The sequence below is a fragment of the Engraulis encrasicolus genome, chromosome 1 (assembly GCF_034702125.1).
Source record: "Engraulis encrasicolus isolate BLACKSEA-1 chromosome 1, IST_EnEncr_1.0, whole genome shotgun sequence".
Lineage (NCBI taxonomy): Eukaryota > Metazoa > Chordata > Actinopteri > Clupeiformes > Engraulidae > Engraulis > Engraulis encrasicolus.
The window spans coordinates 28446936-28470848 of NC_085857.1; the positions used below are offsets into that span (position 1 = coordinate 28446936).

Consider the following 23913-nt stretch of genomic DNA (forward strand, 5'->3'; position numbering starts at 1 on the left):
TAGCTTTGGGAGGCTGTACTGGGCCGCGTCTTCTGTTCCGCGTTTGAATGAGCCTCTCGTCTGGGCAGCCATACATTCACTAATGGAAACAAGCCCAGCAGGTGAGTGGCCTCTAAAACAGTGGTTCCCAACCAGGGGTACGTGTACCACTAGGGGTACGCCAGCACACCTCAGGGGGTACGTGGAAGAAATTAACTTTGAATGGGGGACAATTGAGTGGGTGATAAAGACATAGATGTGTAGCATTGGTTAGGGTACTCATTGTACAACGAAAAGGCTTAGGGGGTACACGGGACAAAAAAGGTTGGGAAACACTGCTCTAAAACCATTCACACAGTACATCCAGAGGTCGAGTTGTAAAATTAATGTAGTGGGGGTAGACGCCGATGGATTGTGATTATTGGGGTTTCTGGGGTTTCTCACCCGAGAAAAGTTTGAAAATGTAGTTGCTAAAAGTGCAATTTTAAAAGAATATGTGAAGAAGGGATGCCTGTTTTAGAGGGGGATGATTTTAGACCATTTTCACCGTACAACTTGAGCCCTGAGTAAATCATACTACAGTGTTAGAGTAACAATCCACCCTCCATACTTATTTATGTTCTTCTCTGATATGTCTCTGAGACAAGTTGACGAGTACCTTGCTGGTGTTTGTTCATGCCCGCAATCAATGTGGTAGCATGACGAGTTAAACGATCCAAGTGTAGTTATACAAAATGAAATGTGGAGATTTTCAATACTGATTAAAACAGTGCACCACTGTATGTTCAACATATGATGTCTGTTCATATTTGAAATGTAATATACTGTCATTATTTGTTGATGACATTATTTTTTATTGTCAACACTGTCTACAGAGTGCCTGCCTGTCGCTGGAAATGTAAGTTTGATGCTCATTGTTTATCCAACTTAAATTGTGTTTTTTTACTGTGAAAAGCAATGAAAACTCTTAACTCACTAAACTCACTACATTCACTTTATTTGTACCATTGTGTCTTTTGTCTGACTTGCCTTTCCGATGCTTATTCCAGTGCCCACTGATAATGGTCAATGGTGAGTATTGGATTTTAAACGTTCCCTTACCGTCTGACTTTCTTCTTCAACATTTTTGACAATGAAATTTCCTTTTTATTCTTCAAAAAGAAAAAAATAGACTTTCTTTATCAAGTATTTACCTATTCCTCAGAAATGTTGACTTCTTTTCCCAAAATGAATTGACTTCAAAAAGTATAATTGTTTTTATCAGAATTTGAAGAAATATACATTTTCTCTTAGTGTCCCTAATATGCTTCCATTAGTAAGTAACATGTATTTTGTAAATCCTTTACAGAAACTGGGATGTGCATGGCTGTCGATAGGTAGGTTGTTGACATATAGGTAGGCTGCATGGAATATGAAATGTGCAGTACATTCATGAGATGCCTCCTCCTTCATGTTCATATTAAAGGAATGTTTGCAAAATTAAAGTTCTAGGGATTTTTTTATGTTCCACAAATGTAATTTGGAATTTTTACAAGATTGCATTGTTGTAGACCACATTCCTTTTACAAAATGTTCAAAAAAAATCACAGGTGAACTTGTACCAACCTGTACTTATAAACTTGTGTTATGCATTGACTTCCTGTTCTTGTGATATCCCCAACAGTTCTGCACTACAACAACACCTAGAGGCCGGAACAGACATGGCAAGCCTGTGTGCCTTTGATTTGAACCAGTTTGCCTGCACAGATGTAAGTTAAATAATTAAATGAATTCAATAATTCATTATAATGATAACTAAATTAATAGTTCAATTGTTTGAGTGTGCAGAGAATGTGTTGGCATAATGTAAAGCAACGTGACAGGTATTCCACTGTTGTCACATGGAATTAAAGAAATGTGCAGACAATATTACAAATTGCAAATGAGTCAGGTGATATTAAGCACATTAACTCTTCCCCATAGCTGACCAACTTCACTGCCCATAACTTGGCTCACCTGCTGGTGTGCAAGCTGTCCAGCAACATGACTCACTCCAGGGAGACCTGGAAGCTGCTCCTCACCAAAACATCTGATGTCCTGGACGAAGCTCTCATCATGTTCTCACACACAGTTTCCAACATGGTAATTTCTTTTTGAAAATATGCTGGATTAGATGTCTTTATTTGGGATTGCTGACAATTCATATTTTATAGAGAAGAGAGATATTGATATTGATTGACACGGAAGAAGAGAACGTGAGAGAATGTGAGAACGTTGAAACGTTAGTCTTCCACATCTGAAGATGCTCCGGTGACTCCTTACTTTCCCAATTCATATTTTATATTAGACATTAGTATTTCAACTTTCCTGTTTACATTACTTAAAACCTATACCGCTTTTGTTTTTGTTTCTTTGATTTTTTTTGTCTGTTTGTTTTTTAGTCCTTGCCGATTGGTGGTCCATCTATAACCATGGTATTGGACGTGCTTGGAGAGATCCGATTGGACAGGTTTGACCAAGAGGTGTGGAGCAACATGGTGTTTGTCTCCGGCCTGTTCGGTGAAAGCCTGAGGCCGTTCCTTCCCTTCGCCTCAGGTGGCCTTCTGCAGTGCGTCAGCAGCAAGAATATCACCTGTGAAACTTACCAGCATTTGTATGTATCTCACTTCACTCAAATTTGTAATCTAATATTTCTTCTATTTCTATATTCTATATATTTTTTTAAATCCATACTTTCTTCATCCCTTTTTGTCCTTTTTTGTGTATCAGAGTGGGACAGTTGAGTCATCAGTTTGACCACATTCCCAAGATGCACAGAGAGGTCGTTGTTGACAACTTCATCAAACCATTCCTGACCAAGAACTCTACAGGTATTATATAATGCAGTCATCAAACAGTACATTGGTGATTCCAGCATTATGGATGACTCGTGCGAAACATTAGAGATTGTTTTTTCCACAGAGAAACTTCCAATGTTGGGATTAAATTATGTATTTTTGTTAATTGTACTTTTTTCAGTAAATGGGCGGTCCATAATAATGGAGGGGGGGGGGTATCAGTTTCTACTTGGATGATATTATCATCTTTCCTTTCAATATTAAGTAGGCTAGTTCTTAAAGCAGACTTACACATTTGAACTGGACTGTGAATGAAGTGTAATGTCATGGCTCTGTATTGTATTTCAACGTGTCCATCTGGTTTTCCTGAGCTTTTTCTCTGTATTGTACTAGTACCTCCTACCTGTACCTGGTGTTCAGATTCTGCTTCAGATTCAAGTTATGTGTGATGTGATGTCTATGAAGTGATCCTTTGGTCTTCCTGGTTTTTAGTTGCAGCCTGCTACTCTAATGACAGTGTGGAATGGCTCCTCAACAACTTTGGACGATTTTCCGTCTTGGTGCCCCTCCAGGAACTGCTCGCTCTCAACAAGATGTTTGATCCAGTAGGTTATAACACAATATGTGTCAAGTTGTCGGTTTTGTTTTGTTTTTTGTTTGTTTTTTCAGTTTTGTCTGGTTAAAGTTCTGTGCATTATTTTTCCCCAACTTGAAAAGAGTGTCACTGATGGAGTTTGAAGACTGGAATTCACTCAAGGATTTTGGACAGGACAACTTTGATCCGTTTTGGTTTCTCCTTTTTTTCTTTTTATTTAGAATTCAGAGCACATCCAAGCATAGCAATGGTTGTTAGCACCAGGAAACAAAGCAGTTTTTGTCCTCTTTTGTCCGCCTAGGTAAAAAACCTAAGTTGAACATAAAATAAACAGGAACAGTAGTTAGTGACCACAAATGTGTAAAAAGCAATTCTCCTGTGCAAATGCATGCATTCAATATGTGCAAAGATGCTAACAATAAATATTTACAAAAAATAAATATTTACAAAAATAGTTGCCATGTTAATACTGAAACCAGAATAAATATTGCATTTAGGATTTCTAGATAAATAACCATCCATAAAAATGACTATTTTTAATTTCCCAGATATTGACCAAATTGAACATAAGTGACCCCACTATAAAAATGAAGCGCCTGTACCCAACTGGAGATACGTGGTTTTGTGATTACAGTCAATGCGCTAAAACCACCACTAAGACTGCAAGAAGAATGATTAAATGTACTCAGGTCATTAAGCTTAAGTACCATTGCTAGTCTACAGAAGACCAATATTAAACTCTATGTTTACATCAGCAAACGCCCCAAACTACAAAACATGCAGAGCGCAGTTAAAACGCCATAAATCAAGTAAGATGAGCGCTTACCGGCTACCACTCCAGGTTCTCAGTGACTTGTAATGCATGGTACTTCAGAAAGTTTGAGAGCACAGCTCAATTTTGCGTGCGACTCTCTCCAGTTTCTCTTCCAAACTGAACGCAAACTCAATTAAAGCACCTGTGCACCCAGTTTGCTGCGCAGCCAAATCAGCCGAATCATTGCCAGCTGACGCTGATCAGTCAGCTTGCGCTTCTTTCAATTAACTTGCGTTTACCGCGGTTCAGACACCACCCATCTTTTTCTAGTTTTTTTTCTCCCGTGTGGTTTTTTTTTCAGTGAAACTTAAAACAATCAGCGCAGACCTAGTCTGACGCGACAATATGTACCATGTGTGTGATTTGTATGGCATTATAGGCCTACTTTGTCATGGTTCAATTACACATGCTTAACTGTACAACCTTTTTCAGTTGTATGCAATTGTTGTGCTTTTGTTTATTATGTTGAGTAAGGCAGCCATGTCGTTTTTCATTAATTGTATTATAACAGCACTATTGGGTTCTCGTTAAACTAAACTCAAAGCCATGCAGAGAACATTAAAAACCAGTACATGTATCCCTTAACACTCTCTCTCTCTCTCTCTCTCTCTCTCTCTCTCTCTCTCTCTCTCTCTCTCTCTCTCTCTCTCTCTCTCTCTCTCTCTCTTTTCCCAAGGTGCCAGCCCTGTCCGTTCTCTCTCCCAGTCAGATGGCTGAGCTGGTGTCTCTGCCTGTCTATCCTGATATGACGGCAGCCATCCACAGTGTCTTCTACACGCTGGCTCAGCCTAACAAGGCAGCAGAGCTCCAAGAGTTCCTCCACCACCTCACCATGCTCTCCAGACAGGTACAGATTCCAAAAGGCATTTCTACCTGAAATGTTATTGAGCAAACATTCCAGTGATAGGTGTATTTTTTCAATAAATCAATAAAAAACTTCAAACCAAAAATGCGCTGTTCCAAATTCTTACACAAAACAGAGTTTCAACAGTTAGTAGTGTTGCAAAGATCTGAGAAGGAACAATTATGAAATTAAAGACATTAGCTGTTCATAATTACTGAAATCAAGTTACTGAAATTGTAATAATTTAGAACACAGTGTAGTATTTGATTGAAAGTAACGATGTGTTGCCTATAACATTATGCACTTCTGTTTTAAAAGGTCAAGATTCCATGTGACTCTTACACGATCATGTAAGTAAACAAAATAGCTGGTCTCTCGACTGATGAGGCCTGACACTAACCCTTTCACAAACATTTTAATATTTGGGTAACCCTTTTCTTGATGGTGTCTTTTATAGTGTATCTACATGTATCACCATTTAATACTGTATATTCTTCCGCTGCCACCTACATACATACCCATAACCTGAGTACAGTGCAAGTACATGACGTTACATATCGTTAAATATTTTGTTACACTGCCGCTAATTAATGTAACAGGACTGGTAAAATAAGGTGTATCCAAAATATGCTACTCGAGAATGGGAAAGGACTTCCACTATGCTGTACCATGTCTTATGGTGTTTTTCTGTTACCTATTTTAGCTTTGGGAGGCTGTACTGGGCTGCATCTTCTGTTCCGCGTGAGAATGAGCCTCTCGTCTGGGCAGCCATACATTCACTAATGGAGACAAGCCCAGCAGGTGAGTGTCCTCTAAAACCATTCACACACCACCCTACATTGTAAATACCTGTACACGTCTACAACGATAAATAGAAAGTAGGGCTGGGCATTGTTAAAGTGTTAACTTTACATTAACTGATGAATTCATTAACACAGACAATTATTTTCCTCCCCGTCAACACAGTCTTGTTCGTCATTTTTCACAGTCTTTTATTTTGAAAGATATAATTTCGATCACTTACAGGGCAATTTTTCTGAGCTATAAAAGCATGGCAAGTCAAAAGAATGTATAGACATCATACCCTTTGCTTGTTAACGTTATCAAGAAGAGGGCACTGTCCTTTGTCAGTATGAACAGAAGTATCTTTTTGGTGACACCTTTTTTACAGTTATCAATGTAGAATAGAATAGAATAGAATACACTCATAGTCCTTACAAACCATGTATATAACATACTACAGTGTTAGTATCCTTACTGATCATAGTAGTCTAGATGTGATGGGTGTTGATGTTTAAAATACTGGTAGTAGTTGTCATTTGTTGATTAAATCCATTTTATTGCCCACATTTTCTACAGAATGCCTGCCTGTCGCTGGAAATGTAAGTTTGATAGTAATTTTTCTCTACTTTAGATTTAAATTTATGATGCAATGAAAACCCTTTTACTCTTTACATTCACTTAATTTGCATCATTGTGTCTTTTGTCTGACTTTCCTTTCCAATGCTTTTTCCAGTGCCCACTGATAATAGTCAATGGTGAGTATTGGATTTAAACGGTCCATACTATCAGACTTTCTTCCTCATTTATTTACATTTTCAGTAAAATTTAACTTTTTAATTGTCATTTTTCTCAAAATTGAGTTTTTCCGTACTTTTTTTGCTTTTTTCCTATAAAATTCCTACATTTTTCTCAGAAAACTTGACTTTTTTCTCAAAAATATCAACTTTCTCAAATTTCTCAAAGAATGTTTTTCTCAACAAAAAAAGGGAAACAATTCTCCCTAATGTGTACCTAATATCCTTCCATAGCAAGTAACATGCATTTTGTAAAACTGTTACAGAGACTGGGATGTGCATGGGGGTCGATAGGTAAGTTATTGACATTTAAGCTACAGGGAAATATGAAATGTGGACTAAGAGATGTGTTATCCTTCATGGTCATATTAAAGGAATGTTTGATGTTTGCAAGACTTTTAATACTTCACAGAATAAACTTTGGTATTGTACAATATTACATTATTGTAGACCACATTCCTTTTATAAGATGCTCAAAAACTCACTCTCAGGTACATGTTTGTGCTATTTTAATTCCCATTAATTAATGAGAGAATGACCTTTGGGGTGATTTGTATCAACAAGCTTGTGTTTTGTTTGATTGATTTAATTATTGTTGATGTGATATGTACAACAGTTCTGCGCTGCAGCAACACCTGGAGGCCGGATCAGACATGGCAAGCTTGTGTGCCTTCGATGTGAACCAGTTTGCCTGTGCAGATGTAAGTTAAGCAAGTATATATATGGTGAATAATTATATTAATTAAAGTATGGATTAAATAAATCGATTATTGAATTCATAGTTAAATTTGTTTACTACATTATATTTACTCTTTTCCACAGTTGACCAACTTCACTGCCCATCACCTGGCTCACCTGCTCGTGTGCAAGCTGTACAGCAACATGACTCACTCCAGGGAGACCTGGAAGCTGCTCCTCACCAAAACATCTGCAGTTCTGGACGAAGCTCTCATCATGTTCTCACACACAGTCTCCAACATGGTAATTTCTTTTTGAAAATATGAATGGCGTCTTTATTTGGGATTGCTGACAATTCATATATTATATTAGACATTAGCCTTGGAAACCAAACATCTTCACGATCTCAACTTTCCTGGTTACATTACTTAAAACCTACATTGCTTTTGTTTTTGTTTGTTTGTTTTGTTTTTGTCTGTCTGTTTTTTAGTCCTTGCCGATTGGTGGCCCATCTATAACCACTGTATTGGACGTGCTTGGAGAGATCCGATTGGACAGGTTTGACCAAGAGGTGTGGAGCAACATGGCGTTTGTCTCCGGCCTGTTCGGTGAAAGCCTGAGGCCGTTCCTTCCCTTTGCCTCAGGTGGCCTTCTGCAGTGCGTCAGCAGCAAGAATATCACCTGTGAAACTTACCAGCACTTGTATGTATCTCACTTCACTCAACACCTTTTTACAAAAAACACACTCCTACACACTGACCATTTCACTGCAACTTTATTGACAATGTTTTGATCCAATATCATTACATTCTAGCTTTACCTGTGACGTTACGATCCACCATCTAGGAGTGATACCTCGTGAATAAAGTTAGAATGAAATGGTCAATGTGCAGGAGTTATTTTCTGATTGATGACATATGGGCCATCTCCAACACATGTGACAGTTGCACTCAACAGCCTGTTTTTAGATAAATATTTCCTCTGCTTCTATATTTGTCTTAGTAAATCTCTATTTTTTTCATTCCTTTGTGTATTTTTGTTTCAGAGTGGGACAGTTAAGTCATCAATTTGACCACATTCCCAAGATGCACAGAGAGGTCATTCTTGACAACTTCATCAAGCCATTCCTAACCAAGAACACCACAGGTATTATATAATGCAGTCATATTATTATCCATCATAGATATGAGCACCCAATACTGCGTTGACCACTCCTTTGAATTGAAACAAATGGCTGAAGTCAGAGTGCCGCCATGTTTATGTTTATCCAACATATTGCTGCCATCAGCCGCTGACTAGGTCACATCCACATTGTCCTGTGGATGACAATCTATGAAAAATATAATGATGCTGATCCAAGATGGTGGTGCCCGGGGTTGGGACACGGCGTAAGGCTGAGCGTGGCAGCTACAGTGTAGTGTTCATATCTATTATTGTCCATAGTGACAAAATTATTATTTTGCTGGTGGTTGCTAGTGCTGAATCTTCAGGAAGTGTTCAGAAAGTCTGTATTTAATTCATAATTTAATTCATAGTAATTAATGGAGGTGGGCAACTCCATGATGATAGTAACTGTCTACTTGGATGATGTCATTGTCTTTGCTTTCAATATGTAGGAGACCTTAAACCAGGCCTGTGACACTATATTTTAACTTTTATGTGACTTTAGTGACTTGCCATTGCGCTTTATTGATCCTCTTAATGTGACAACCTCATTTTCAGTCTTAGCCTGCTACGCTAATGACAGCGTGGAATGGCTCCTCAACAACTTTGGACAGTTCTCTGTCTTGTTGTCCGTCCAGGAACTGCTTGGTCTCAACAACATCTTTGATCCAGTAAGTCTATTCACTTAATCACGTCACAATAATATTATCCCATCCTGCCATCTACTGTATACGGTACATATCCCCTATATATCCCCTGACTATGTTCTTCCTTTGTTTCGTCTCTCCTCCCCTAGCTGCAAGCGCTGGCCATCCTCTCTCCTCTCCAGATGGCGGAGCTGATGGTGCAGCATCGCTTCCCTGGTTTCCCAGGTCGGGCAGTGGCCATCAATGCTGTATTCGATTACTTGACCACCAGTGGACAGAAGCTTCCAGAGGTCCTCCATCATCTGGTTGTATTCGCCAAACAGGTAGGAAGGCATGGAGGAACTTTTAACACATTCACTGTCATTGACCTGAAAACATGTCAATTGCAATCCAAATATCGACTACCAAGGATGAAAAAAAAACCTCCAATTACATTTTGTACATTGTTCTAAGTTGTAAACACACAGGAACCAGTTGTGTGGATATTAACTTTGTGGTTTGGAATGGAAAGCTGTACAAACTCTTTAATTCTGATGAAAGAGGAGAGTCTAATGTTTCTATTGATAGGTTTGGTGTTGACCTATACATATGACTCAATGGTCTATGGTTCTTTAAAAGAACACTCAAAATGCTGGGGGGAAACGGCAGCATATGGGGCTCTGTGCATTGAAAATATGTGTAGGCATAGCTATATGGCAGCCACACAGTCTCACCCCAACTAGTCCATTTCTGACCACCTTTGACCAGACTGTAGTTTCTGATGTCAAGGGTATACAAGTATCATCCACGTCACATGTTGACTATGTGGCCTAAACCTAAACCTTAACCTAAACCTAACTGTCAGTGAAGTTATGTTGCCAAAAGAGGGCGCCTTTGAGGCACACGTCACATTTTTACTCCAAGGCCATATCTCAGACGTCAAAAATTGCAGTCTGGTCAAAGGTAATCAGAAATTGATTGGGGTGAGACACTGTAGGCCATTGTGTTAACTGTCCATACTGGTGACCAAAATCAACAAGTATCATGGACAGAGCTCTCTCTCTCTATTCAGAATGTCACTCACCAATACACATTTCTTTCCTTTTTCAGGTTATGATACCTTGTGGAATCTATGAAATCCTGTAAGTAAATCTCAGACACAACACTTGTTTTGCGTTTCCTATTTAGTACTACTTAGCTGCTTTTCAAACATAACAATAGTGTAATAGTTTTGCTAATTACATTGATACATTGATAAGCCTTTCCTCTTCTTAACTGTTCTCTGCAGTTTTGAGAGGCTGTATCAGACCCACCAGAGCCTGACCCATGTACTTTAATTACCGTAGATTGCATAGTCTGTGGGCAGGTTGTCCATTTGACAACATTTTCATAACAAATAAACAAATAGTAAAGCATTTTAATGACACATTCCTTATGTTTACATGAGACACTTAAGTCCGGTTTAACTCACTTTAAATCTGATTAAAATTTTATTCCGCTCTAAAAATATCATGTAAACACTTACTGAACAGGATTTAACTTTATTCTGATTTAAACTTAAGTCTGATTAAAGTGGGTGGTTTATTCCTCTTTTAAATCCGATTAAACACTTTCCTCTGTCATGTAACCTTTTATTCAGAATTACAATAAGTCCAGTCGTTCCACGCATGCTCGTTTGCCACACGATGGCGCCAAGACCCCGTGCTCTTTGCTAGTGAGAAAAAATGGCGGCACTTCCTGTTGATTTCCTACATGAAAGTTTTGCTTAATTTAAAGTCCCTAAGCGACTATAAATGTTGTGGCTTCCATATATTGATGTAAAAGTGCCCCACGAAGTAATGAAGCACAACAAAGTTACTCCACATCACCCTTTGACCACTCGTTTTTCTAAGCTAGGTGGGTAAGCTAACTAGCATTTTGAAAGAACCAGACCATAGGGCATGTCCCAAGCTTTGAGTCCGACTGAAGGCATTCATTTTCGGGCAGAAGATTAGCACCTGTCCTTGTAGCCCCGGAGGTTTAGCGACCACGCCCCCACGCCTTATTTGGCTCGCTCAGCACGTGCATCCTCAGTCCAATCGCAATGCTTTCTTTTCCCCAGACGTTTAATCAGATTTAAGTGAAAGTGCCATGTATACACAAACTCTTCTTTTCAATGATTCTCTTCTGCAGTTTTGAGCGGCTGTATCAGATCTTGCCCTATGAGCCTCGCCCAATTGAACCACTAATCTGGGCCACCATAGATGACCTCATGCAGACATCACCCAAAGGTAACGGCTGTCACCTTTCATTAAAGCGGCATTCCACTATTTCTGGAAATATGCTCTCAAACTCAGAGAAAGGCTGGAAGAAAAGGAGAAATGTACAGTGGGAGGTGCCAATAGTGTAAACTCCAGGGGAGGTGTAAAATGAGCATATTTAAAGAAATTGTAGAATATTGCTTTAAATCAGGGAGGTTTTTTATGTAAATGGATGGAACATATTTGTTCTAAAGAACTCATTCAAGTATTGAACTCATTCCTGATTCTATGAATTGTTCTCTTTTGAACAGACTGTCTACCTGTGGACCTGACAGTAAGCTCACTCTCCACTGCAATTTTGTTTGTTCTTTACATGTAATGTTGAATTAGTTAAGCGTTTATTGATTGATTGATTGATTGATTGATTGATTGATTGATTGATTGATTTATAGTTTGCTTGATTGATTGATTGGTAAATTGATTGATTGATTGGTTTCACTTAAGTCAAGCTAGGAAAATGCTGGTATGATGAGTGGTATGATTTGTTATTCAATTAATCAATTCTTTTTTTCTTTCTCTCTAGTGTCCCATCACACCATTTAATGGTAAGTAGTTAATTATCACAGCATCCATGTAATTGATCACAACATTTCAAGAAACTGCACACAATAACCTATAGAAAAACTGCACACAATAAGCTATATAAAAAAAACTAACAAAATTTGATTTTTGGCTTGCAGATTCTCGAGTATGTGCAGGCATTAACAGGTAAATGTATGCTGTACATAAACGGTATACTGTATATAAAATGTATATACGGTATATTCTGCTGATATCAATGTAACTTTGTAATTTTGCTTTCGCTCTCTGATATTTCCGGCACAGTTCCGCACTGCAGAGCCATCTGGATAGCATGAGTGCAATGCCAATGTGCAACTTCAGTTTGGAAGAGTATGCTTGCGCTGATGTGAGTATCAAAATTACAGTATGTAAATTAAGGCCATAACATTGTCATTTCTCCACATCATTCTGCAAATTAACTGATTAAGTCATGGCCCCTGTCATACATTTTTTGTCACCAGAACGGCAATAAACAAGTCATTATGTAACTAACGGCCCTGTAATGTCAAAGTAGTGTAGTATTATGGTAGTTAAAGGTGTCTTTTACGACTTACAGCCCTACACTAATAATACAGCATTACACTAGTGGAATGCTACACATTATGAAGTTACAACTATTTTGAAATAGATCAGGCACCTGTTATACATTTTCTGTCACCAGATTGGCAATGACCAAGTCGTTATGTTGTACTAATGACCTAGTGTAGTGTGCTAATGGTGTAGTTGTATTATCACAGTGTAGTCTTTTCAATGGCTATTACAGCGTTACACTGGTGGAACGCTGCACGTTATGAAGCCACAACTAGTATTTGGACCCAAAACCTTCTATCCGACTCGCTCTCAGAAAAGAACACCAAGACTCGTCATCGTGGGTAGCGAGACGTAGCACTTTAGAAACACACTTCCAAGTCAAGAACTGTAGAAATGATCCCTGAAAGTATAGTCTTAAGCTACAACTAGTTTTTTTTAATTGATCAGAAAATGTTAATATCTTCATCTTGTCCTCTCTGCAGCTGGGACATACCTCTGCTGAGCATCTGGCCTCCCTGCTGAAGTGTAAGCTGTCTAGCAACATGGCCGTCTCCAAGGAGGCGTGGAAGCTGCTCCTCACCAAAACCTCTGCCGTGCTGGACCAGGCTCTCGGCATCCTCGCAAACATGGTAAGAGGGGTTTTCAAAAAGTCAGAGAATGTGCGCACATCAGTAGCACAGGAGCTGGACCAAAAATAAGGCAAATGAAAGAAAAATAAAGGTCTGCAACACTGTTTGATGCTCCCAAGAATTTTAGTAGGACATTTTGGACTCTCAGTCCTTCATCACAGTGCAACCAAAGAGGGATTTCGTACACAGTACACTATGTCACATTTTGATAAGGCTTTAAAAGCTCTTTTCTCTCCCCCATCCCTCTTTGTCCTGTCTCTGCCCCCCTACCTGCCTCACTGCCTCACCTCTTCTCTCAATCTCTCTCTTGTCCTCTGTATATGTTACTTAACCCACTGGTTTTCTCCCCCTCTCTCTCCCTCTTGCTCTCTCCATCCCTCTCTCCCTCTCTCCCTCTCTCTGTCCCTGTTTCTGTACCTCTTTCTCTCTCTCTCCCTCTCTCCCTCATCAGTCGGTGACGCTGAGCGGTCCGTCGGTCCCTCTGGTTCTGGACGTGATCAGGGAGATGCGTTTGGACCTGCTGGACGCGCAGCAGCTGAATCAGATGGACGTGCTCTCGGCCTGGCTCGGCGGCCATCTTGTGCCCTTCCTGCCGTCGGCCTCAGGCGTCTTCATGCATTGCCTCAGCAGCAGACCCATCAGATGCGCTAGCTACCAACACACGTCAGTAACATCAATCAATCAATCAAACAACCAATTCAAATTATTTAAATAATCACATTATCAAACAAAACTGTTGTTTAATGTGCTAGAGACTAGAGAAAGAGAAAAGAGAAGACGAAAACAAAAAATGTATTGTATTATAGATAGTAGATAACTATCACCAAAGGCAGATGGATATTGAGCTGTTTTCAATTTCTTTTTAAATCAAGATACTGTTTGGGGCTGTTCTAATTTGAACAGGAAGCTGTTACAAACCTGCGAAGGTTCTCGAATGCCTCTGTGCATGGTTGAACAGAGCTGGAACTGGTCAGTCCATTGATCTCAATGGCAATGTGACACATTTTCTTGTCCTTTTTGAACCATTGTGATAATTAAATGTATTCAGATGAAGCATTACAGTTGCCTATGTACTTGGTCAATCTCAAGCTTGCAATGCCCCTGCCTTTGGTAGCCATTTTAAGAACGGTGTGTGGAGAGTATCACCTTGGATTTAAAAGTTTTAAAGTTTTAAACTTCAATGCTGATGATGGCAGTCAGCTGAGAGCAGTCTATGTACAGACTTGAATGACCTGAGGCCTCATTTATCAAGCGTTCTTAGGCACAGATCTGTGCGTAAAGCATGCGTGCAATCATTCCTGGGCAAAGTGTGGGATTTATGAACATCTACTTGAACGTAGAAATGTGCCTAAATCTACGCACACCTCAGACCATGCGTGCGAGTGGAAGAAACATGAAGTTGCAAATAATATTGACCGCGCAAGGTACAGTTTGCTTTGAATGTCAATTGAGTATGACGTTGTGCTATTTGACAGTGTTTTCGTCCATGTGTGTCTCCTTTTACCAATTTTGAAACACTGTCCTCCTCCTGTCAAAAGCACCTCCACTTCTGCCGCGGAAATGTTTCTATCTCCGCACTTTGCGCCAGCACTTTGTGTGGCGTGTGTGTCCGCGTGTGGTCATGTGTGTCCAAACAGGGTGACGCCTTCGAATTAACATGGCATTTGAATGTATTTTAATACCATATATGATTACTTGGAGGCGTTTCGGGATGCAAATTACCCCGAATGTGCGTGTGCACAGTGATTTGGAAGGTGTGGGATTTATCATGGAGAGTTGTGCGTAGGAGCAGCCAAGGCACATTTGATAAATCCCGATTTTTCTGTACTTGCGACCATTCTATATTTCACTTGCAGGACACAATTTAGAATACATTCTAGGAACTGATGATAAATGAGGTCCCTGAAGTCAAAATTGAATATCTCTGTCTGTGTCTGTCAGACTGGACCAGTTCATTCGTGTCTTCAATCAGATGGATGATGGCCACAGAAAGACAGTTGTGAAGTACTTCATCCAGAACTTCCTGTCCAAAAACTCAACGGGTATGTCATCAGTTTCTGACACCACACCATTCCATTCTATTCTATTCTATTCTATTCTATTCTATTCTATTCTATTCTATTCTATTCTATTCTATTCTATTCTATTCTATTCTATTCTATTCTATTATATGCTATTCTCTTTTCATGGTGTCCTTTTGGTACATAGAATACCCTTTTTGTGTTGATATGCGTCAGTGCATGTCTACCTACGCATAAAATTGTATTCATGTTCCTCATCCTCTATTTATTAATAACATTGTCTTTTGTATTGTATTACAGGAGCGTGTGCCACCAACAACAGTGCAGTGTGGCTGCAGGAGAACTTTGGGCCGTTCTCCGTGTTCACACAAGTTGCTGAGCTGGTCTCCCTCAACCCGGAGTTCAACCCTGTACGTCTGACCGAAAGTGCTCATTTTAGATCCCCAGTAAAGAAAAATGGGGTGTCAATATTTCAGAGTAAACTTAATGAACTCCAGATAGAGTACTTACTGTAAAGTATTCACTGTGGAGAGTCAAATGTTTCTAAAGGGCCGTACACACACGTCGCTGCTAGTTACTCGCTCAGCGGATGAAGTCAATAGAATGTCTACGTGTTCCAGCGAGTCTAGCTGGCGAGTAGGCGAGGAGAGTACAAGCGATGCGATGTGGGCGGGTTCCGAGATAAACTTATTTTATCTTCGAGCGACGCGAGTTAAGCGAGTAACCAATTGGAATGCAGAATACAAATTATTGACAGGTGATGTTGCCTCTGTGGTGTTCTGACCACCCAACTTCTGCACGCTATCACACTTTGGTTAAAAGTGTTGAGGAAAATACATCCAATACAGTGTACACCATCAAAGGCTCATATGCATGGTTGTGCACTGCGCAGCACACGATCAACGTTGAACAGCGCAGGCCTACATTTTGTTTCGTACGGACGTTATTGGCGCGGACAGCGGGAACCATGACAACCAGTAAACAAAATCACCCAGAGCGAGTGTCGAGGAGGCGAGTGAGCAAGTAGCGAGTAAATAGCAGCGACGTGTGTGTACGGCCCTTAAGAGTGGTGTCAAATAAAATTCTGCAGGTGGCCAGAGTAATTTTAACAATACAGCTCTCCACATATTTTCTCTCCACACATCTCCTCCTCCTCCTGCTCTGCTCTCCTCTCCTCTCCTCCACCTGCTCTCCTCTCCTCTTCCTCTCCTCCTCCTCCTTATCCTCCACCTCTCCTCTCCTCTCCTCTCCTCTCCTCTCCTCTCCTCTCCTCTCCTCTCCACCCCTCACCAATCTCACGTCTTTCCTCTCCTCCTCTTCCTCTCCTCCTCCTCCTTCTCCTCCTCTCCTCTCCTCTCCTCTCCTCTCCTCTCCTCCACCTCCTCTCCTCTTCTCCTTCTCCTCCACCTCTCCTCTCCTCTCCTCTCCTCTCCTCTCCTCCCCCTCCTCTCATCTCCTCTCCTCCACCTCCTCTCCTCTCCTCTCCTCTCCTCTCCTCTCCTCTCCTCTCCTCTCCTCTCCTCTCCCCTCCTCTCCTCTACTCTCCTCTCCTCTCCTCCTCCTCCTCCTCCTCCTCTCCTCTCCTCCTTCTCCTCCTCCTCTCCTCTCCTCCTCCTCTCCTCTCCTCTTCTCTCCTGTCCTCAGGTAGTGGTGGTGGAGGTGTTGACTCCTCAGCAGGTGGCTGAGCTGCTGGTGGTGCCCGTGCCCGGCCTGACTGACAAGGAGCAGGTCATCAACAGCGTCTTCGACTACCTGCTCTCCTCCCCTGCACTGCAGAATGACCGCCTGCCCCAGGTGTTGCAGAGCGTAGTCGCGCTTACTGCCACGGTAAGAGAATTGAAAGTTGAAGAAAAACAGCATCAGTGGGGGGGTACTAAGAAGACGTGCTGAAAAAGTTATTCCCCAGTAAGCATTCGCCTACCTCATGTGTGGTAGAGTGTCGCCACACTCGCCGCCACTGTAAGCAGATAGTACCCATCAAGTCAATATACTGTATCTTAAGAATAGTTCACTTTTTCACAATGTAGTCAACTATTTTCAAAAACAGCTGCCAGTTTTGTAGATGTGTTAATACTCCTGTTTCCTGTGCCCATGGGGTAAGCTTGCCTGGTTCACACCAGACCATGACACAAGTGAGATATGGTCTAGAGACCGCCTACTGAATTCCTTGTCAGAGGTCTGGTTTGCAAATGTCAACAGCGGTCTATTGGCCGTTAAAATTGTATCCTTTAGCTGTATGTTGTATATGTAGCCCACACAGCCAATCGTGTTAGTTGTATTTTTAAAAAAAAACCTCAAAGCTTCCATTCGTCGAATTGTACACGTCATCATCTTTCAACCCCTTGTCTCCCTACCTCAAGCTAGCACTTTGGGATGAGCATCCATGCTGTCTTTCAGATCGTAAGGATTATGAGAAGCAGTGTGGGATTTCCTGGAATAGGTTTTCTCAGGATCTATGGTTCAGTTCAGACAACACAACAAAAAGCATAATCTTAAAAAAACAATCTTGTGTTTTTTTTCCAGGTATCTCTGGATTGCCCATCCTACCAGACCATGTAAGTGCAATGTAGATGGAGCCTTACTTGTAGCACAATAGCAAAAATGTGGCATGAGAACATTTCTCAAGACATATCATTCGTTAAGAATCATGGACTGGCCATGTTAATGTATCCCTCTATTCTATGAAACAGTTTCAAGAGGCTGAATGGCATTCTGAAGTCATCACCCGGCGCCCTGGAGCCAATCATCTGGGCGAGCATTTATGACCTCACGCACACGGCTCCAGCAGGTACTGTATGCTAAACTTTGGTCTCTCACATACTAGATAGGAACACTAGATACCACGTTCAAATGAGAATGAATGTCAGATCGCTACCATTTTACCACTTACATTGCTGCCATTGATTGGTGACCATGTAATACACATATTACTCTGGCTATCAAACTAGCAATATACCGGCACCCAGGGTTGGGCCATGCCAAAAGGTGTTCTATGGGGGACATTTGCAACAATGTTTTTGAAAACAGTAATCTTTTATACAGTACATTTTTCACTGCTCTCTTGGAAAATGTACCGTCTCCCGTGCGGCTTTACAGCTCTCTGAGGACACACACACAAATGAATTTACAATAATAATAATAATAATAATAATAATAATAATAATAATAATAATAATAATAATAATAATAATAATAATAATAATTTTAAAATGAAAATTCATGCCAGATATTTTGCTAATCATACCTGTTATTTCTATAGGATGTGACTTGTTCATGGATACTGATCAGGTAAGTTGAATTAGTCCTCCTCACTCAATGTGAGCTCTTTATTCATATATTATTTTATGTGTGTACACCAGTGTTTCTCAAAGTGGGGCATAAGCCCACCTGGGGGACGCGGAGGCATCTCAGGGGGGGCATGTGACATCTGATTTTTTTTTTCCCCAAGGAAATGATTTCCTGTCTCGCCAATAAGTCAATAAGTTTAAAGCCCTCACCAACATTATATTATTAATTGTCATGAATTTGAATAGCATAGGAAATTAACACCCATCTGCATTTGACTGCAGTCCCTCTTTGTTTAACCTCCACCAGTCACCTTTCCTTTGATTCTGCGCAGCGATCGCAAAATTAATCTGCGCGAGTAGGCCTACTGCTGTTGCTTGGAGGGGGGGGGCTCGGAAGCATTCAGACCCTCTGAAGGGGGGAATGTTGGAAAAAGTTTGAGAACCACTGGTGTACACTATATTAGTGCAGTGGAATATTGGTGTGTACAGCGAGAGATCATGGAGCAATGTTCATTTTCACAGAATTGGACTAAAATCACTTTAAAAAGTACTTTGTATGAACTATTATAAAATAGTTTTTTTCTGTGGGTCACTCAACAAGAAGGATTGCATATTGGTAATAATGCAGGCTATAGAGTTTCATTTCTAGGCAATATTTTAAATCGGTGGTTTATCTTGGGTTTTTATTTTATTTATTTATTTTTTTTGTTTAAAACCTACCTTGGCTCAGAAAATGTTGAAAGCCACTGTAGTGATTTATTATGCGTTAATCATGCCCTTCACAAATGTTAACTTTTTTTGTTTTTTGACCTTGTTTTTAGTGTCCCTTCACTCTACACAATGGTAAGATTACATTTCTTACCCTGGTCTAATTATAATAACGATTTAAAATTGCTGTTTATGTTTTTATTGCCAATAGCTATTTTTGTTTAACTAATCACTGTTGTGCATTCATTTCCTCTTTAGAAACTCTTGTGTGCAACAGCGTCAACAGGTAAAATATGTCAACTTAAAAAAAACCTAATTACGTATGTTTAACCCATTTTGTCCTAAGACTTTTTTGGAAAAGGGTGCCCTCTGCCTATTAAATCCTAAATATCTCAGCCTCTGAAGCACATACTGTAGAAACATTAAATGAATTGCGTTTAAAAGCTGGGACCCTCATTTTGCCTTAGAATGTGTTCATTCAGCGCTAACTTACCCACATTTTTAATAAAACAGCTCAAATCTCAAGAACCTGAATGCAGCGTATGTGTGTCTCCAGGACACAATGGGTTAATGCTTAGTACTTTATAATAACTTATATACCTTTTCCGTGGCTACAGTGCACCTTTCCAGCAGTCTCTGGCTACAGGCAGTGTGGATGTGTGTGGCTTCAGCATCTCGGAGATGGCATGTGCTTCGGTATGGCCCAGACTCGACCTTCTGTCTGTCTGTCTGTCTGTCTGTCTGTTTGTCTGCCTGTCTGGCTAGCTGGCTGGCTGGCTGCCTGTCTGTCTGCCTGTCCGTCCGGCTGGCTGGCTGCCTGTCTGTCTGTCTGGCTGGCTGGCTGGCTGGCTGTCTGGCTGGCTGGCTGGCTGGCTGGCTGGCTGGCTGGCTGGCTGGCTGGCTGGCTGGCTGGCTGGCTGGCTGGCTGGCTGGCTGGCTGGCTGGGCGCCTTATTCGTGTATCTGTCTTGATTTGTCTGCCTGTCTCTCTGTCCTTGTGTCTGTCTACTCTGTCATCTGTCTGTCTGTCTGTCTGTCTCTCTGTCTGTATAAATTTCTTTATGGTTTCTCAGTGATTGTCTTGTATAATCTATTTTGTTATGTACTGTAAACTGTATTTCCATGTTGTGAGCTCGTTGGGGTCCACTGCTCTTTAAATGTGCTGTAAAAACACTTTGGGGGTCAAGTATGTTGTTTAGTAAATGTAAAATACAATTAAAGTACTGTAAAAATAAATGTAACATAAAACTGCTGGACTACACTCGACTTACATGCTCATCATATCTTGGCTGTCTATCCTCTTTCTTACTTGTATCCAGTTGGAGAACTTCACTGCTGGTCACCTGGTCAGCTTGCTTCAGTGTCACCTATCCCGCAACTCACCTGAGCCCAGGTCTGCCTGGAAGCTCCTGCTCACCAAGACCTCCGACATCTTGGATGAGGCCCTGCACACCTTCTCCAACCAGGTCAGACTGTACTAAACAGGCACACAGTAGTATGAATTTAAATTGCAGTTGTTTTTATTAAATAACATAGTAGTCTAGTAGAAGAGATCTTGAAGGAAATACATTTATATTATATTATATTATATTATATTATATTATATTATATTATATTATATTATATTATATTATATTATATTAATACATAAATACAATGTACAATATGTAACACAACATAGGCCTATGTAACGCCGCATTATGTAATAACGGTGCAATATGTAATAATGTAACAAATTATTACATAATGTGGTGACAATTGCCGCATTGTGTAATAATTTACGCATTTCGTAATACATTTCTTGAACGCATTTCGTAATAACTTTTTTCTCATCTTGTAATAAATTATTACAAAATGCGAAATTTATTACGGAATGCGGCCGCAACTTTTTTTTTTTGATGGAAATGTAATAACATGGTGCATTATGTAATAATCTATATGGATATGTTTTTTCTGCACTTGGATTCAATACACACATAGTCTCAGTGACATGGTAGTCACTGCCCTCTCTCTCTCTCATTCTTCTCAGTTCTCAAACTGCTCGAGAGTCGTGAATGATGCGGTTAAAACCGTTAAGAAATCATTTCACAACTTGTGTGTGTGAGAGAGAGAGAGAGAGAGAGAGAGAGAGAGAGAGAGAGAGAGAGAGAGAGAGAGAGAGAGAGAGTGTGTGTGTGTGTGTGTGTGTGTGTGTGTGTGTGTGTGTGTGTGTGTGCGTGTGTGTGTGTGCGCGCGTGTGTGTGTCCGCTGACGCACGGAGACAAACCTGGCCCATATTGATCCGACGTAGATAGAGGGAGTCGCCGCGTTCTACCGACATACTAAGCACCGCAGAGAATAGGCCAGGTTCTAATATTGTAACACCTTTCCAGACCTATAGGCTAAATTTCAAGAAGTGAAATGGCCTTAAACAGTGGCAGTATCCACCAGATACCGTCTGAACCGTTTTATTATTTAAAATAATAATCATATTTTTTTGTAGGTTTCCTCCATGTCAATGCGCTGCAGCAGCGCCATGAGGGTGTGCCAGACCGTTATTATGTGGCTCTTCATTAGGTTTCAAAATAACATTGTTAACCTAATAGAATGTCTGATTGATATGAACTCTATTTGTGCATATAGCATATTTAATTTTATGTTTTCGATGTGTTTCCCTCATTGTGGAGATTCTCGGTTGGATCCAGAGTCCTGAGTTGGGTAGGCTAGGTGTAGCCAAAAGAATCCCCCTCCCCATCACAGAGCTATCGCGCACTACCCACCACCGACTGTTTTTATTGCCCCAATCCCCCACACTTCGTTTGCACAGTAAGATTGTCATTATTAGGGTATGTCACATGACTTTTTTGGAGTTTATTAACGCTGCTGTACTGGCCTATAGCCTAGAAACTTGACTGTGACTTTATGGCGCTTCGTTTTTGTCAAAAAAAAACCCGATATGCTTCCGAAGCATAACCTGACACGGTGGTTTTGAACTGCTGGAGAGAGTGAACCTCTTTCTCCAGGCCCACATAGTATCCACATTTCCATCTTTTTTTCTGAAGTTGATGACTGCTTCGTACCTCTGTCAGTAACCGAATCCCTTCCGACGTTGTGTCTTTTGCGCATGGAGTGGACAGTGTGCCAAATTGGGTCGTAGCAATGTTTTAACTAGGCCTAACCTATATGCAGTAGCCTACACTCACGAGGGATGACCAGGATTTGAAACAAACAGGTTTGATTCTTGCGGTGATTGCTGATAGCCAGCTGGTCCAGCGGTGGATTGCGTGTCGTAACCCTAGCCTACACAAAACCAGGCGAGACTCGCTCTTGAAGACAACATTGCTCTGCGAGAAAGATCATCCCTGTCTTCCTGGCGATTCATCCCCTTTGTCATCATCCCTCTTTTCCTGTTAGTAATTTGGACCTGGCATGTTTATCCCCGTAATTTGTAAAACCGGCAATCAAACGTGCGCGCAGCACTTTACAAAGACGCAGGTATCCTCTCTATCAAAGGAACGCTTTCTCCGCGTGTGGTGTGCTAGATTTTCCGTATCCTCATGGATTGGCAAGACATGTTGGGAGACTTCAATTCAATTCAATTTACTCCCGATTTTGTAGAGATATTATGCTATTCAGCAAAATGTCAGGACCACATCAACGTTAGTTTGGCAAATAGCCTAACGTTGGCATGCTGATGCAAGCTTGACGGTGGAACAAGACGCATGCAAATAATAATCGATCTACTTCCCCAAGCATAGCCTACTGAAAATGCCTAGCATGTCCAACGTGTTTTACACATTCAAATAGGCCTACTCCCACTAAAGACATCTCCCAAACTCAACGACGAGTGCTGCCAGTGCACATTTCGCCCCTAGCACCACACACGTGGACAGCTCGCAATGCAAAAATAGATAGGCTATATAGCCTAGGTAATATTTGTGCTGGCATTTTTGTTTCAGTTTTGTAACGAGGATTATAGCAGCTGAAGACTTGATTTCTTCTAGCCTACGGGAATACTTTTTTAGTTTGATATAATTACGGACAATGCAAATAACAAATAACTTTTTGTGACATTCGGACATTTTTGGAGGGAATATAATCGAAAGTCCCGCCGCCTGGTTTATTGTTTTGTGACGTGCATGTGGATGAGCTTTATTGAAGTTTCATGTAATAGGCCTACTGAACTGAAATTGAAAATAGGCTATATGCCATTTTTACAACATGGCATTTTTCTCGGGTGCTATGAGTTATTGTTTTGCACCGAGTAGGAAACGTTTGACGCCATGCCACTCACAGTGAGTGACCATATTATTTCTCATCATTGTCGGCAAAGGGTAGGGCCTTCAACCATAGCCTATTGTATAGTTTGGTCTTTTTGTAGCCTGTAAGCCAATCCCCTCGTGAAACTAACGCGCTTCACATAAGAGTAGTGCCGCGGTTTCAGCACCATGGACAGAGGGCGCAAGTCCATTTAGGCGGCAGGCATAGGCCTATCGTTACTCCACGGCAAATGCCGTTTTTGGGAAAAATATTAAAGTAGTCGCTATTTCTAAGTAGCCTATGTAATGGTCTACTTTGAGACTGTTTTAGATTTGCCTATGAAATGCATCTCTCATGTGAAAGCAAAGGAGAGATAGGCCTAGATATCGCCCCCCTGTTTATAATCGCAAATTACGCATGGCCACAGACAGCGCGGAGACCCAGAACAGTTTCATATTCTAGATAAACCGATAGACCCGCTGATCTGTCTTTCTTAATACACAATGCACAAACACAGTAATAGACCATTTTCAATAGCCCACATA

General features: G+C 40.7%; 1 protein-coding gene and 1 non-coding gene across 2 annotated transcripts in view; one reads left to right on the plus strand and one right to left on the minus strand.

Annotated features, from left to right (window-relative positions):
- The window catches only part of LOC134456870 (uncharacterized), a 123745-nt gene that overhangs the window by 53791 nt on the left and 46041 nt on the right, over nt 1-23913 (plus strand). Inside the window, exons 51-89 of the mRNA XM_063208480.1 lie at nt 4-101; nt 855-877; nt 1029-1050; nt 1328-1355; nt 1643-1727; nt 1942-2100; nt 2400-2611; nt 2728-2828; nt 3288-3400; nt 4881-5051; nt 5367-5398; nt 5752-5849; nt 6408-6430; nt 6565-6586; nt 6892-6919; nt 7242-7326; nt 7448-7606; nt 7794-8005; nt 8349-8449; nt 9026-9138; nt 9264-9437; nt 10204-10235; nt 11266-11363; nt 11645-11667; nt 11917-11938; nt 12074-12101; nt 12219-12300; nt 12968-13114; nt 13566-13777; nt 15056-15156; nt 15436-15545; nt 16780-16962; nt 17659-17690; nt 17826-17923; nt 18395-18423; nt 19244-19265; nt 19389-19416; nt 19748-19826; nt 20449-20595. Coding sequence (XP_063064550.1) covers nt 4-101; nt 855-877; nt 1029-1050; nt 1328-1355; nt 1643-1727; nt 1942-2100; nt 2400-2611; nt 2728-2828; nt 3288-3400; nt 4881-5051; nt 5367-5398; nt 5752-5849; nt 6408-6430; nt 6565-6586; nt 6892-6919; nt 7242-7326; nt 7448-7606; nt 7794-8005; nt 8349-8449; nt 9026-9138; nt 9264-9437; nt 10204-10235; nt 11266-11363; nt 11645-11667; nt 11917-11938; nt 12074-12101; nt 12219-12300; nt 12968-13114; nt 13566-13777; nt 15056-15156; nt 15436-15545; nt 16780-16962; nt 17659-17690; nt 17826-17923; nt 18395-18423; nt 19244-19265; nt 19389-19416; nt 19748-19826; nt 20449-20595 — 3532 coding nt within the window. The remainder of the gene's footprint in view (nt 1-3; nt 102-854; nt 878-1028; nt 1051-1327; nt 1356-1642; nt 1728-1941; nt 2101-2399; nt 2612-2727; nt 2829-3287; nt 3401-4880; nt 5052-5366; nt 5399-5751; nt 5850-6407; nt 6431-6564; nt 6587-6891; nt 6920-7241; nt 7327-7447; nt 7607-7793; nt 8006-8348; nt 8450-9025; nt 9139-9263; nt 9438-10203; nt 10236-11265; nt 11364-11644; nt 11668-11916; nt 11939-12073; nt 12102-12218; nt 12301-12967; nt 13115-13565; nt 13778-15055; nt 15157-15435; nt 15546-16779; nt 16963-17658; nt 17691-17825; nt 17924-18394; nt 18424-19243; nt 19266-19388; nt 19417-19747; nt 19827-20448; nt 20596-23913) is intronic.
- On the minus strand, nt 12685-12901 carry LOC134458989 (small nucleolar RNA U3). Its single transcript, XR_010036729.1, has one exon. It is a non-coding gene; the product is annotated as a small nucleolar RNA U3 (small nucleolar RNA).